This window comes from Bufo bufo, chromosome 2, assembly GCF_905171765.1.
Source record: "Bufo bufo chromosome 2, aBufBuf1.1, whole genome shotgun sequence".
NCBI lineage: Eukaryota > Metazoa > Chordata > Amphibia > Anura > Bufonidae > Bufo > Bufo bufo.
The window spans coordinates 292,738,814-292,752,929 of record NC_053390.1 but is presented as its reverse complement, the minus strand read 5'-3'; the positions used below and the strand labels follow the sequence as shown (position 1 = coordinate 292,752,929).

General features: G+C 42.4%; 1 protein-coding gene across 3 annotated transcripts in view; it reads right to left on the bottom strand.

Annotated features, from left to right (window-relative positions):
- LOC120988948 (telomerase protein component 1-like) overlaps positions 1 to 14,116 on the bottom strand; it is a 73,451-nt gene that overhangs the window by 36,513 nt on the left and 22,822 nt on the right. For all 3 annotated transcript variants that reach the window (XM_040416752.1, XM_040416753.1, XM_040416754.1), the window contains exons 4-15: positions 11,636 to 11,770; positions 11,322 to 11,483; positions 11,031 to 11,195; positions 8,584 to 8,655; positions 8,380 to 8,501; positions 8,092 to 8,249; positions 7,891 to 8,000; positions 7,721 to 7,811; positions 5,166 to 5,340; positions 4,875 to 5,085; positions 2,655 to 2,807; positions 95 to 181 (exon numbers count right to left, since the gene is read on the bottom strand). In XM_040416752.1, coding sequence (XP_040272686.1) covers positions 95 to 181; positions 2,655 to 2,807; positions 4,875 to 5,085; positions 5,166 to 5,340; positions 7,721 to 7,811; positions 7,891 to 8,000; positions 8,092 to 8,249; positions 8,380 to 8,501; positions 8,584 to 8,655; positions 11,031 to 11,195; positions 11,322 to 11,483; positions 11,636 to 11,770 — 1,641 coding nt within the window. The remainder of the gene's footprint in view (positions 1 to 94; positions 182 to 2,654; positions 2,808 to 4,874; positions 5,086 to 5,165; positions 5,341 to 7,720; positions 7,812 to 7,890; positions 8,001 to 8,091; positions 8,250 to 8,379; positions 8,502 to 8,583; positions 8,656 to 11,030; positions 11,196 to 11,321; positions 11,484 to 11,635; positions 11,771 to 14,116) is intronic.

Genomic DNA, 14,116 nt, shown 5'->3' with positions numbered 1-14,116 from the left:
CTAGATGGTCGGCCTAACCCCCCAAAATCGGTAGGTACAGCCTACTGTATATACACGTCTAATGTGTACAGCCAGTTTAAGACTAGCAACTTACCTTAGTGCGTTCCATAAGGAGTTCTGAGAGGTATTCTGCCAAGGGGTTTCTTTCTTCACAGGGCAGGACTGTATGATTTTGCATTTTCTTAAAGGAAATTATACCACGATTAGCCCAGAGATGGAAAATTTTCCAACAGACTTCAACAATGTGGGCATGCATCATCAGTGATCATATCCAGTATATAGTGATAGAGTAAAATTATTTTATCCTTTCTAAAATAACAGAGTATCAGAAGAGTGGTAGCAGAAATGAAAAGGGGCTCTATTCTCTGAACATTTAGTGTTCATTACACATGCTGCGCAAACATTGCCAGTCCCAAAACCCTCAGCTCAGGGACCATTTGTTTTAAGTAGTGTTAATGGCAATCTTGAATGTCCAGCTTTTAACATCATGTTGTTTAAAAGGGGTTTTCCAGGGGAAAAAATATATTTAAAATGGGTTGTCCCACAAAAAAATATTATACAGTTTTCAAACCAGCACCTGGATCTAAATACTTTTGTAATTGTATGTAATAAAAAAAAAATTGTATAGCCACTAAGTTATTCAATAAAATATATCTGTATAGTGCCACCTGAAGTTTGTTCTTTTTCTTATTTCCTTGTCCTGCTCACTAAGGTGGTCGCACATGCTCAGTATCATCCTCCAACTGCCTCCTGACCAGTGATAGGAAGAGCATGGACACGCCCCCTGAGCTGCAGCAGAAAAGACACTCCCCTTGAGCTGCCAGCTTGATATAAATCTAGTAGAGCAATGGATGGGGAGATCTCTGGACCCCTGTTCGGTACAGGGCTGGTTCTAGCTTTGTTAGAAAGAGATTGTCATGTACTATATGATGTTCGATTTACATTTTTAACAATAATTATGGGATAATTCCTTTAAAAAATAAAAATTAAAATAAAAACATAAACCATACTCATCCCTTACCCATCCCCCACCACTGCCATTCTCATGCTGATCCATTCCTGCTGTTCTCAACTTCCTGGTCCTGGCTAAACTCACCAGAAATGCCAGGAAAAGGCGACTTAAAGAGCCACTTAAAGGGTTATCCCATGACTATGAAAACCAGACATCATATAGTACATGACAATCTCTTTCTAAGAAAGCTAGAACCAGCGCTATACTTCACATGGATCCAGATATCTCCACATTCATTGCTTCAATTACTCTGCCAAGATTCATTTCAAGCTGGCAGCTCAGGGGGAGCGTCTTTTCTGCTGGCAGCTCAGGGGGAGCGTCTTTTCTGCTGGCAGCTCAGGGGGAGCGTCTTTTCTGCTGGCAGCTCAGGGGGAGCGTCTTTTCTGCTGGCAGCTCAGGGGGAGCGTCTTTTCTGCTGGCAGCTCAGGGGGAGCGTCTTTTCTGCTGGCAGCTCAGGGGGAGCGTCTTTTCTGCTGGCAGCTCAGGGGGAGCGTCTTTTCTGCTGGCAGCTCAGGGAGAGCGTCTTTTCTGCTGGCAGCTCAGGGGGAGCGTCTTTTCTGCTGGCAGCTCAGGGGGAGCGTCTTTTCTGCTGGCAGCTCAGGGGGAGCGTCTTTTCTGCTGGCAGCTCAGGGGGAGCGTCTTTTCTGCTGGCAGCTCAGGAGGAGCGTCTTTTCTGCTGCAGCTCTCTCCCCATCACAGATCAGACTTTGAAATATACCAGTTTGGAGTTGGAATAGATTTGACCTAAAATGTATGACAGTTTTCTGCCATTAATTATAGTAAATATGCCAGGCTGCTGTGGCCAGGGAAAAGTCTCAGTTTTTGCAACTTTTGGCTTCCAAACGTCAATTTCTGAAAGCCACAAACTTGCAAACAACCCGTGTTATACAATGCCCTAAATGTCCAGAGCAAAGAAACATTTTAAATTTACAGAACTAACTAGAAACATCCTCTGAAAAAAAAATGCATATCGTGAGGGAACCGCCAAAACCTCAGCAGTTTACTGTGAGTTGCTGTGATTTTGCAGCATCTCCAGGGACTGTCAGAGATAGCTGAGCACCATACTCCAGTATCTTCAGGAGTCCCATAAAGATGAATGGAGCAGCAGCAGACATGCATGACCACCGCTTTATTCAAGTGGGGAAATCGGTGGGAGTCCCAGCAGTTGGACACCCTCCAGACACTTTTCCCTCATCCTGTGGACAGGGGATATGTAGTTTCCGTAAAAACCTCTTTAAATCTAAAAGTTATGTTCACTTTTTCAAACAATTTTGTATTGCTCCAATACATCTAAAAAACAAAACAAAAAAACAAATGCTGCAAATAGAGACGATTAATAATATCCATACAGAACCCATGCAGACCGGTGTTTCCATGGTTACAGACTACAAACAAAGCTGCGCAGTCTGATAAACAGTTAGAGGATTGATTAGAGGGAATATACAGTTCTGTAGGTTATATAGTCTCTGGAATTCTAATACTTTTATTACCGTACATGTTTTCAGTATTTGTGTTACTGAAATAAGTACGTGGTGACCAAAACCACCTTCTAGCTTATTTCACACAAGATGATCTATACATTGCTAAAGTACTAAAGACATGGCTTTACATCCTACACGTTTAAATCTCAGTCTTGTTTTACCTCAGCTTGCTGCTTAACCTCGCTCACACGTTCCAGGAGGGGACTTGAAGAGTGGTCAACCTTGGCATAGTGGTTTTGATTGTACAGGATAAGCTGAACGTTTTCTGCTGTGTTCTTCACCATCAGGCTCAACAGTAAACCCACATCTATGAGCTAGGAAGAGGAGAATACACTTAAAGAAGCCTATATGTCTGTAAGATCAAACATACGGAGTCAAGTATCACACATTACATATTCTAGCACACACTGTAAATGTGCAAACATTGTCCCATGATGGTACTGATACAGTGTGCACGATAGTAGGGCCTACCATTTGTCCAGTTAGATGTGTAGCATCAGGACACACTAAATACTGACAAAGTTATGTCAACATTTTTAGCTAAAGGTACTTTCACACTTGCATTAAAGTTTTCCGGTATTGAGTTCCGTCCTAGGGGCTCAATACTAGAAACAAAATGCCTAATGCATTCTGAATGGAGAGCAATCCGTTCAGTATGCATCAGGATGTCTTCAGTTCAGTCACTTTTACGGTATTTGGCCGGAGAAAATACTGCAGCATGCTGCTGTATTTTCTCCGGCCACAATTCCGGAACACAATTTCCATTGAAAGGTATTAATGCCGGATCCGGTACCAAGTGTTCTGGAAAAACTGATCCGGTTTCCCAGTCCGCGCATGGGCAGACCTTTAAAAAAGTAAAAAAATAAAAATAAAATACCAGATCCGTTTTTTCCAGATAACACCAGGGAGACTGATCCGGTATTTCAATGCATTTGTCAGACGGATCCGCATCCGGATCCGGAAACAAATGATATCCGTTTGCACACAGATTTCCGGATCCGGCAGGCAGTTCCGGCAACGGAACTGCCGGCCGGATTTCTCTAACGCTAGTGTGAAAGTACCCTAATAAAGTTACTTTCTGAAATATTCATCTTAGGATGGCCCTGAGCTCCTCCTGCCTCAATGCAGTGGCCAGAGGTAATTGAGAAAGAAGAGTGGCCTGTCATACCTACGTGAGGGCAGGGGACATATTCTGACGGTGACGTTCAATGCTGTAATACTGCACACAACAATGGAAATCATCCTAATATGTGCTACATATGGGCTTAATGAAGAGCTGTCAGCTTCCCAAGCATGAAGGTTTTAAAAAGCACTTGTATATCTCATATATTAACAATTTTAGAACTGAATCGAACAAAGCAGCGGACCCTCTGCTCTCGGGATCATTGGGCATCCTAGCAGTCAGACTGATAACTATCCAACATTTATCACTTATACCATGGATAGGAAATACATGCTTTCCACAGAAAAACCCCTTTAAAAAACTCTGTGTTGTGCCATTCCTCAAGTATTGCTCTTGGCAACATATGACTAAGGGTCCATTCACACGTCTGCAAAATTGGTCCGCATCTGTTCCGCAATTTTGCGGAACAGGTTCGGACCCATTCATCTTCAATTGGGCCGGAATGTGCTGTCCGCATCCGCATTTGCGGATCCGCAAAAAAATAGAACATGTCCTATTCTTGTCCGCAATTGTGGACAATAAAAGGCATTTTCTATGAGAGTGCCGGCGATGTGCGGTCCGCAAAATGCGGAACACACATTGGCGGTGTCCATGTTATACGGATTCGCAAAACACATACAGACATGTGAATGGACCCTAAATAGACACCTACAACCTTTATGGGGTTGCGTCCCTACACATTGATACTCTTCAATGCAAACACTGATTGACTGTGCTGCAACACTTTATTGACAAGAAAAATTATGTCTTTTTAATGGATTTCCAGGAGGAATAACACAGGAATGTGTTCTAAAAAATAATAATGATCCAGGATATACAAGAATTTACTAAAAAAAAAAACCAGATAGGTCCTCTGAGAGCAGACCTTGGATGCGAAAAGGGTTAGGCATGTTGGATTTCTACATGCTCAATCCTTTTGTTCTCAAGGAGCTATGGCGAGTGCTGCAGGCTCCCAGGAGATTTCCAAGCACAGCGCCCTACATGGTATAGTGGCTGTGCTTAGTATTGCAGCTCAACCCCATTGACTTGAATGAGGCTAAGCTGCAACTGGGCCACGTGACATGGAGCGCCCAGCCTCTTTTAACAGCTGATCAGCTGGGGCCCTGGGATTTGGATCCCCACCGGTTTGATATTGAATACCTATCCAGAGGAGAGGTCATCAATAGTAATTACATCAGTTTGTGGTGATATTACTCACTGAGGGTGGTTCTCTTCTCTCAGAGGGGTCATAACTTCTAACAGCTAGCTCTTTGGCTCCATGGCACGATGCATACATTGAGGACTCCACACACATGAGTATCACTGTACGTCCAGGTATCGGTGGGATATTGTGACGTGCCGATATCTGAATGGCCTGCTCCAGTGATTTCTTATACCTCACCACAACACCTTCAGTAAATTTTATCGTCCTTAAGATAGATAAAAGAAAAGTGATCAATAGAAAGCCATTCCATTTCTCAGCTCTAGTCTTCTGGCGTAAAGTCCTTACCTGGCTTTCCTAAGGGCTTCTTTCTCTCTTTTAAGAAGGCGATGGATAACTGGAAAAGCCAAACATGCTCTCAGTTCAGATCGAGAGAAACGCTTGCGAGATAGCTGTGGAATATTCTTCTTTTCTCTGCGAAAGATTCGTTGGAGGAGGTCACTATTGGTGGGGAATGGCTCCTCTGTACAAGAAGGAGATGAAAAAGCGTAGATATTACCTTGTTACAATACAGTGTGCACCTTGTTCTATCTGTGTGGAATATCATTTAGGTTTAGCTTATATTTAACAATTGCACGTAAAGTGGTTGTGCGAGATTAGAAAAAAGGATCCGCTTTCTTCCCTCAGAAACAGCGCCACTCTTGTCTAGTGGCTGTGTCTGGTATTGCAGCTCATTTACTTGAATGGGGTTGAGCTGCAAAGCCAGACACAATCCACAGGCAAGATTGGAGCCTTTCATACAGCCACTTGAGTGTTTAGTGGCAATAAATTAATACATTATATATAACTTTTTTAGAGTAATGCATACTATTATTTATATTGTCGTTGCTGTGAACAGATTGTTGAAGACCATCTATCAGCTCACCTGACATGTCTGTTTTAGTCAATACTTAGTTATCACCATAAAATAAAAATGTGGAGCACCTTTTCTGTGCTTTACCATGCCCCTATTGTCAATGCAATGGGTCAGCTTTGGTCTAACAACATGAGACACCCTTTTGACAAAGGGAATTGTAACACCCTGTTATCAATTTAGTTATACATGTCTGGGGAGGGGGCTTACAGAGTTCTTTAGTTATTTCATCAAGAATACAAGTATTTACTAAAATAACCATGTTGGGCGAAATTCACTAGCAGCTGCATCTCCCTGCACGATTCCTGCAGTATTGCCCAGGCAAGCTACATTTGATAAAGGTCTATATGACTGAAACATCACTTGTAATATAATTGGATTCCTTATAAATAGAAACATATCTTGAAAATCAGCTAAAGGGTCCATTCACACGTCTGCAAAATGGGTCCGCATCCATTCCGCAATTTTGCGGAACGGGTGCAGACCCATTCATTTTCAATGGGGCCGGAATGTGCTGTCCGCATCCGCATTTGCGGATCCGCACTTCCACATCCGTGCTTCCGTTTCCACCAAAAAAATAGAACATGTCCTATTCTTGTCCGCAATTGTGGACAAGATTAGGCATTTTCTATTATAGTGCCGATGATCTGCGGTCCGCAAATTGCGGAACGCACATTGCCAGTGTCCGTGTTTTGCGGACTCACAGAACACTTACGGACATGTGAATAGACCCAAAGAGTGTGGGATTGTCTGATAGAAGTAATATGGAGTGGAGTGCTGTGCCATCTTTGTGTTGGGAGACAGGGCAGGTACTCTTTAGGATACCTGTACATTTTGCAGGGCACGGGCACTTTTTATAATTTTTTTGTGTGTGGATTTTGAAATCTGCAGCATGTCAATTGTTTCTGCAGATTTCACCCTTTGCAAAGAAAACCGCATCAAAATTCGCAAGTAACCCATGCATGTTTTGGTGCGGATTTGGTCCAGAGAAATGCACATGAAATTCTGTTTAGAAGCCCGCACCCCTGTGCCGGTAGCCTTAGGTTGCCTTCATACGCGTCACAATCAGTTTCACTAAGGCCTCTTTCACACTTGCGTTGTTGGGATCCGGCATGCACTTCCGTTGCCGGAGGTGCCTGCCGGATCCGTAACAACGCAAGTGTACTGAAAGCATTTGAAGACGGAACCGTCTTCCAAATGCTTTCAGTGTTACTATGGCACCCAGGACGCTATTAAAGTCCTGGTTGCCATAGTAGGAGCGGGGAGCGGGGGAGCGGTATACTTACAGTCCGTGCGGCTCCCCGGGCGCTCCAGAATGACGTCAGAGCGCCCCATGCGCATGGATGACGTGATCCATGTGATCACGTGATCCATGCGCTTGGGGCGCCCTGACGTCACTCTGGAGCGCCCGGGGAGCCGCACGGACGGTAAGTATGCTGCTCCCCTGCTCCCCGCTACACTTACCATGGCTGTCAGGACTTTAGCGTCCCGGCAGCCATGGTAACTATTCAGAAAAAGCTAAACGTCGGGTCCGGCAATGCGCCGAAACGACGTTTAGCTTAAGGCCGGATCCGGATCAATGCCTTTCAATGGGCATTGATCCCGGATCCGGCCTTGCGGCAAGTCTTCAGGATTTTTGGCCGGAGCAAAAAGCGCAGCATGCTGCGGTATTTTCTCCGGCCAAAAAACGTTCCGTACCGGAACTGAAGACATCCTGATGCATCCTGAACGGATTACTCTCCATTCAGAATGCATTAGGATAATCCTGATCAGTATTCTTCCGGCATAGAGTCCCGACGACGGAACTCTATGCCGGAAGACAATAACGCAAGTGTGAAAGAGCCCTTATGTGAATGGGATTTTTTGGTGGTATTGGATTCCTGCAAGCCTCATACAAATAAATAGAATTGATTGGCAAAACAATCCGCCACATGTGAAGGCACCCTAAGATTATTTATATTACAATCTGCATATTTCAAAGACAACTCACCTGCCCTACTTAGCTGACACTCTAGGTCATGAATGACTTTGTAAGCAGAGAGAAAGCGAAATGGGAAAAGACGGCTTTTGATGACCGCATTCTACAAAAATAAAAAGTGCATGTCAAACAATGACAATCACTGACACATCAAGCAAGCTTCTGTTACAAACAGGTCATACCTGGTTGGACAAATATGCAGTTACTTCCCTATGATGCTTTTCACCGATACCTGCTCTGATCATATTCCTCAGATTCCTTAATAATGCCATGAAGGGTACTTTACGATTGTCTGAGAAACACAAAAAAAAAAAAAAAGCCAATATTTTTGGTGCAATGACAATTTGTGATCATAGGAGGACCTCATACTTGTTGACACTCACCAAGCAAGCCCTCCCATACTGGGCCTGTGTTCCCTTTCTGACTCAACTCCCTTTCCCATGTTTCAGGCTGCTTTAATTTCATTCTCTGGCCTGATAGATGGGACTGCCAAGGACCTTCAAGACCACTGCGGGAGAAGGCGTTCAGGTCTTTTGGATATCTGTATGATAAACCGTAAAAATAGGATCAGTTAAGGATCATGGTCCAAGCTGCACAAAATATACAAATAAGGACAGAGAAAGTAGAAAAGTGAAAAGATCTGAAAAAAGGACATAGGGAGACATATGGACCTGCATCCAAGCAGACTCATGACATGATTCACTGGCTTAGAAATATGTAGTCTCTGAATCAGACTCTTCATAGAGAACTTGTCTTTCGTTTTCTTTCCAGCACTAGCAGAAGCAGGTTCAACCTGTGAGAAGATATTTTATAACAATATCACAACCTCATGTGTAGTCAACCTGCTAAAATCTCTCCGTGGTGGAGGAACTCACCTGCTTATCTAGAAGTTTACATAAACCTTCCAGTTTTCGCATATTTCTGCCACACTTCAATGCGCTAAAATTCTAAAATAAAAAAATAAATACAGAGAAAAGTGCTCATAAATGTATGTATGCAAAATTATTATTCTTTCATATACAGCAGTTTTGCTCAATAAAGGCATTTTTATGCAATTAGAAGCCATTTAATATATCATTAGAGTCCGACTTGTCAGGGTCCCCACTGTTCCTCAAAATGGAGGATGGGTGTCAGGGGAAGGAAGCACTGGGCAAGTTGGATTTCTCATTGGTATCATTGGGGGACACAGGCTTGACCATGGGTATAGCTGTTACCATGGTCAAGCCTGTGTCCCCCAATGAACGGAAGAGAAACAGATTTTACGGCAAGTACAAAAATCTAGTTTTCACCATGACCAATCTTTTGTCCTTTCAGGATCTAGGCCTCCACCAGGAGGCTCTAGTAGTAGTTTATTTCCTTCTCACACTAAATAAATAAGGTGGAGCAGTCTATGGTTGAATATGGAGGACAGACTGACGGCCAAATAAGTGTGTGTTCAGTCATTTAAACTTTATGGTCTGTTCATGCCATATTTGGTGTCTATGTTTGATGTATGTAGTAAAGAATTGAATGGGGGGCACTCTATATTTGGCCGCACGTGGATATAGTATTAAAATAGTTTATTATATATCAGCAGGTAAAAATAGATAAGAAATAATATACCATAAATGCAATATATACAACAATATCAATAAAAGCAATATAAACAAACAACAATATCAATAAAATATCGAAAAAATGTCAATAGTTTCATATTGTCTCCCTTTTTGGTATATCTTTAGTAGATACCTAGTATTAAACTTTCACATTCGAATCGTGACTCTATAAGCATAAAATCCAAAGAATCGAAAAAAATATTGAAAAAATTTAAGTATATCGAAAAATATCTCCTCAGGGTTTGCTGTAATGGTATCTTTACTGTGCAAAGTCCCAATAAACATATAAATCGCAGTGCTTTTGCTATACACAGTTCCAGTATAACATGTAAATCGTAGTAGATGACTGGTAGTATAAGTTATTTCTTACCCCTCCTGGCTGATTATAATCTTACTCACGGTAGGTGGGTGGATGTCCTGTATATTCGACCCTCTTGTACGAAAATAGACTCGCACATTTAGTGCGGTTTTCACCGCGGTGTCTCGACTATCCGGGTATGTTGTTGCAGGACCTGTGGCGTCCCACGTGGTCTGCGATAACCCTGGTGATCGATCACCTGATTGTCATATGACTCCGATTATAGGCGTATCGTCAATGTCGAATCAAACGTCCGATGTTTCAGCTAAAAATAAGGAGTCTTTTGCTATTTTTCACTCAGATTCTCCTTATAGCTGTATATTCTTTTCTTCTCTCTCTGTCTTTTTGACCCTCACTGTTCGATACCAATGAGCCACTGAGGAAGGGGTATCTCTAACCCCGAAACGCGTATGGTATTGATTAGTGAGGGTCAAAAATACAGAGAGAGAAGAAAAGAATATACAGCTATAAGGAGAATCTGAGTGAAAAATAGCAAAAGACTCCTTATTTTTAGCTGAAACATCGGACGTTTGATTCGACATTGACGATACGCCTATAATCGGAGTCATATGACAATCAGGTGATCGATCACCAGGGTTATCGCAGACCACGTGGGACGCCACAGGTCCTGCAACAACATACCCGGATAGTCGAGACACCGCGGTGAAAACCGCACTAAATGTGCGAGTCTATTTTCATACAAGAGGATCGAATATACAGGACATCCACCCACCTACCGTGAGTAAGATTACAATCAGCCAGGGGGGGTAAGAAATAACTTATACTACCAGTCATCTACTACGATTTACATGTTATACTGGAACTGTGTATAGCAAAAGCACTGCGATTTATATGTTTATTGGGACTTTGCACAGTAAAGATACCATTACAGCAAACCCTGAGGAGATATTTTTCGATATACTTCAATTTTTTCAATATTTTTTTTCAATATTTTTTTCGATTCTTTGGATTTTATGCTTATAGGGTCACAATTCGAATGTGAAAGTTTATACTAGGTATCTACTAAAGATATACCAAAAAGGGAGACAATCTGCCACTATTGACATTTTTTCGATATTTTATTGATATTGTTGTTTATATTGCATTTATGGTATATTATTGCTTATCTATTTTTACCTGCTGATATATAATAAACTATTTTAATACTATATCCACGTGCGGCCAAATATAGAGTGTCCCCCATTCAATTCTTTACTACATACATCAGGCTCAATCGGCAACACTTCAATTCAGGCTAAAAAAGACTAACATTTACTAGCCAAATATATGTCAAAAAGATACGCTTTTGCAATATACATGTACAAGTACAAAACACTGTACAAGCAAAAAATAAATAAAACACTCTTACACTAGTTTTCTTTTCCTTCTTTTTCTGGGAATCATGTTTCCCACGCTGCTTACGGGTATTGTACTTTGCCAGCTGATATTCACTGAACTTTTGGAACTTGAGGGTCAATGCTCTACGAAGGCAAGAAGGCAGTGGAGCCAGCTTATCTCCTTTCCCTGCTAAGCTCTGTATAGGAAATAAAAAAATATCTATATCTAAGATGTTAAACAGTCCAGACAGAGAGAGCCAGAGCCAGCGACCAAGTGATAGTGCGACAGACAGAGTATCAAGCTCATATGTATAAAGTCAAACCTGGTACATCCGCGGTACATCCATCCAGTCACTTGGTAGCTGCACAGAAGAGCACAGATACCGACGTAGGTGTGGTCGACAAGAAGGAAATAGGGCAGACAGGGCAAGTAGGAAATTTGCTGTGGTACGTATATTGAGCTCCTGTCGTGTATAAAGAGCAACCTGCAGGGACCAAACAATTGTCATGTGAGCTAAAAAAAAAAAAACATACTCATCACCTATTTCTTACACGTTACTACTTCCCTCTAATTTCCCACATGATGCTTCATCGGTAAATATTAGCCGATACAACAAACTAATCAAAATGTTCTCACCTTCAATATAAACTCTGGATCAAACTGTGCAATATCTTCACACAAATCCATAATATTAGCCCGGGTAGTGTCTGATGAATCTGTGAACTTGGGTGAATTCACCAATGAGCAGCATACGGCAGAAATTAAAGCCATCTGTAAAATATAAAAGTATAGCTAAAAATGCAACAAAATACAAATGATGACTGTAAACGCCTTCTGAAGCTTTGATGGTATAGCCCATCACACACAAAGTGTAAAAAGGTATTAAACCACCCCTTCAAATCTGACCCATTAGTACAGGTGGAAGCAAACAAAATGCAACAGCATTCTGCAAACATGGAATATATGAACTTATACTATGCTCACTAATGAGGTACTTAGCAAGTATATTTTCATCAAAATTATTATTATTTTACAATGAATACTTTGTCTTTTGTTTTTGCAATGTGTACTTTGAGGTGTGGCTGCCTCCATCTTGGTCGTGCACTCCTAACTAACCTAACTAATTAGTGCAATATATAGCTCCTGAATTCATTGGAGGCCTGTTTGCAGAAAGAGAGGTGGACATAGTATACATGTGGCGCCTTCTGTCCCAGAATGAGATGACTTTGCTGTGGTGGACAGGCACAAATGATTTTGATCAAAATGTATTTGCTAAGTATCTTAAACATTTTTTATATGGTGAATATACACTGCTCAAAAAAATAAAGGGAACACAAAAATAACACATCCTAGATCTGAATTAATTAAATATTCTTCTGAAATACTTTGTTCTTTACATAGTTGAATGTGCTGACAACAAAATCACACAAAAATAAAAAAAAAATGGAAATCTAATTTTTCAACCCATGGAGGTCTGGATTTGGAGTCACACTCAAAATTAAAGTGGAAAAACACACTACAGGCTGATCCAACTTTGATGTAATGTCCTTAAAACAAGTCAAAATGAGGCTCAGTAGTGTGTGTGGCCTCCACGTGCCTGTATGACCTCCCTACAACGCCTGTGCATGCTCCTGATGAGGTGGCGGACGGTCTCCTGAGGGATCTCCTCCCAGACCTGGACTAAAGCATCTGCCAACTCCTGGACAGTCTGTGGTGCAACGTGACGGTGGTGGATAGAGCGAGACATGATGTCTCAGATGTGCTCAATTGGATTCAGGTCTGGGGAACGGGCGGGCCAGTCCATAGCATCAATGCCTTCGTCTTGCAGGAACTGCTGACACACTCCAGCCACATGAGGTCTAGCATTGTCTTGCATTAGGAGGAACCAAGGGCCAACCGCATCAGCATATGGTCTCACAAGGGGTCTGAGGATCTCATCTCGGTACCTAATGGCAGTCAGGTCAGGCTACCTCTGGCGAGCACATGGAGGGCTGTGCGGCCCTCCAAAGAAATGCCACCCCACACCATTACTGACCCAATGCCAAACCGGTCATGCTGGCAGCAGAACGTTGCATGCAGGCAGCAGAACGTTCTCCACGGCGTCTCAAGACTCTGTCACGTCTGTCACATGTGCTCAGTGTGAACCTGCTTTCATCTGTGAAGAGCACAGGGCGCCAGTGGTGAATTTGCATATCTTGGTGTTCTCTGGCAAATGCCAAACGTCCTGCACGGTGTTGGGCTGTAAGCACAACCCCCACCTGTGGACGTCGGGCCCTCATATCACCCTCATGGAGTCTGTTTCTGACCGTTTGAGCAGACACATGCACATTTGCTTGAGGTCATTTTGCAGGGATCTGGCAGTGCTCCTCCTGTTCCTCCTTGCACAAAGGCGGAGGTAGCAGTCCTGCTGCTGGGTTGTTGCCCTCCTACGGCCTCCTCCACGTCTCCTGATGTACTGGCCTGTCTCCTGGTAGCGCCTCCATGCTCTGGACACTACGCTGACAGACACAGCAAACCTTCTTGCCACAGCTCGCATTGATGTGCCATCCTGGATAAGCTGCACTACCTGAGCCACTTGTGTGGGTTGTAGACTCCGTCTCATGCTACCACTAGAGTGAAAGCCAGCATTCAAAAATGACCAAAACATCAGCCAGGAAGCATAGGAACTAAGAAGTGGTCTGTGGTCACCACCTGCAGAACCACTCCTTTATTTGGGGTGTCTTGCTAATTCCCTATAATTTCCACCTGTTGTCTATCCCATTTGCACAACAGCATGTGAAATTGATTGTCACTCAGTGTTGCTTCCTAAGTGGACAGTTTGATTTCACAGAAGTGTGATTGACTTGGAGTTACATTGTGTTGTTTAAGTGTTCCCTTTATTTTTTTTGAGCAGTGTAGTATTAGTCCATATGATCTATGTTTGCAGATTGCGTTTGCTTCTATAATTTTAACCATGGCGATCCATACCTGGGCATTCACTTCATTTTACAGGATGTGCTGACTAACTTTTGGTTTTTATTATTACAGGTCTCCACACCAAAACTATAAATACACAGCATATGAATGTTTAAATTATTCTTTATTAATTTCTAACCAAACCAGAATAAAGAATAAAAA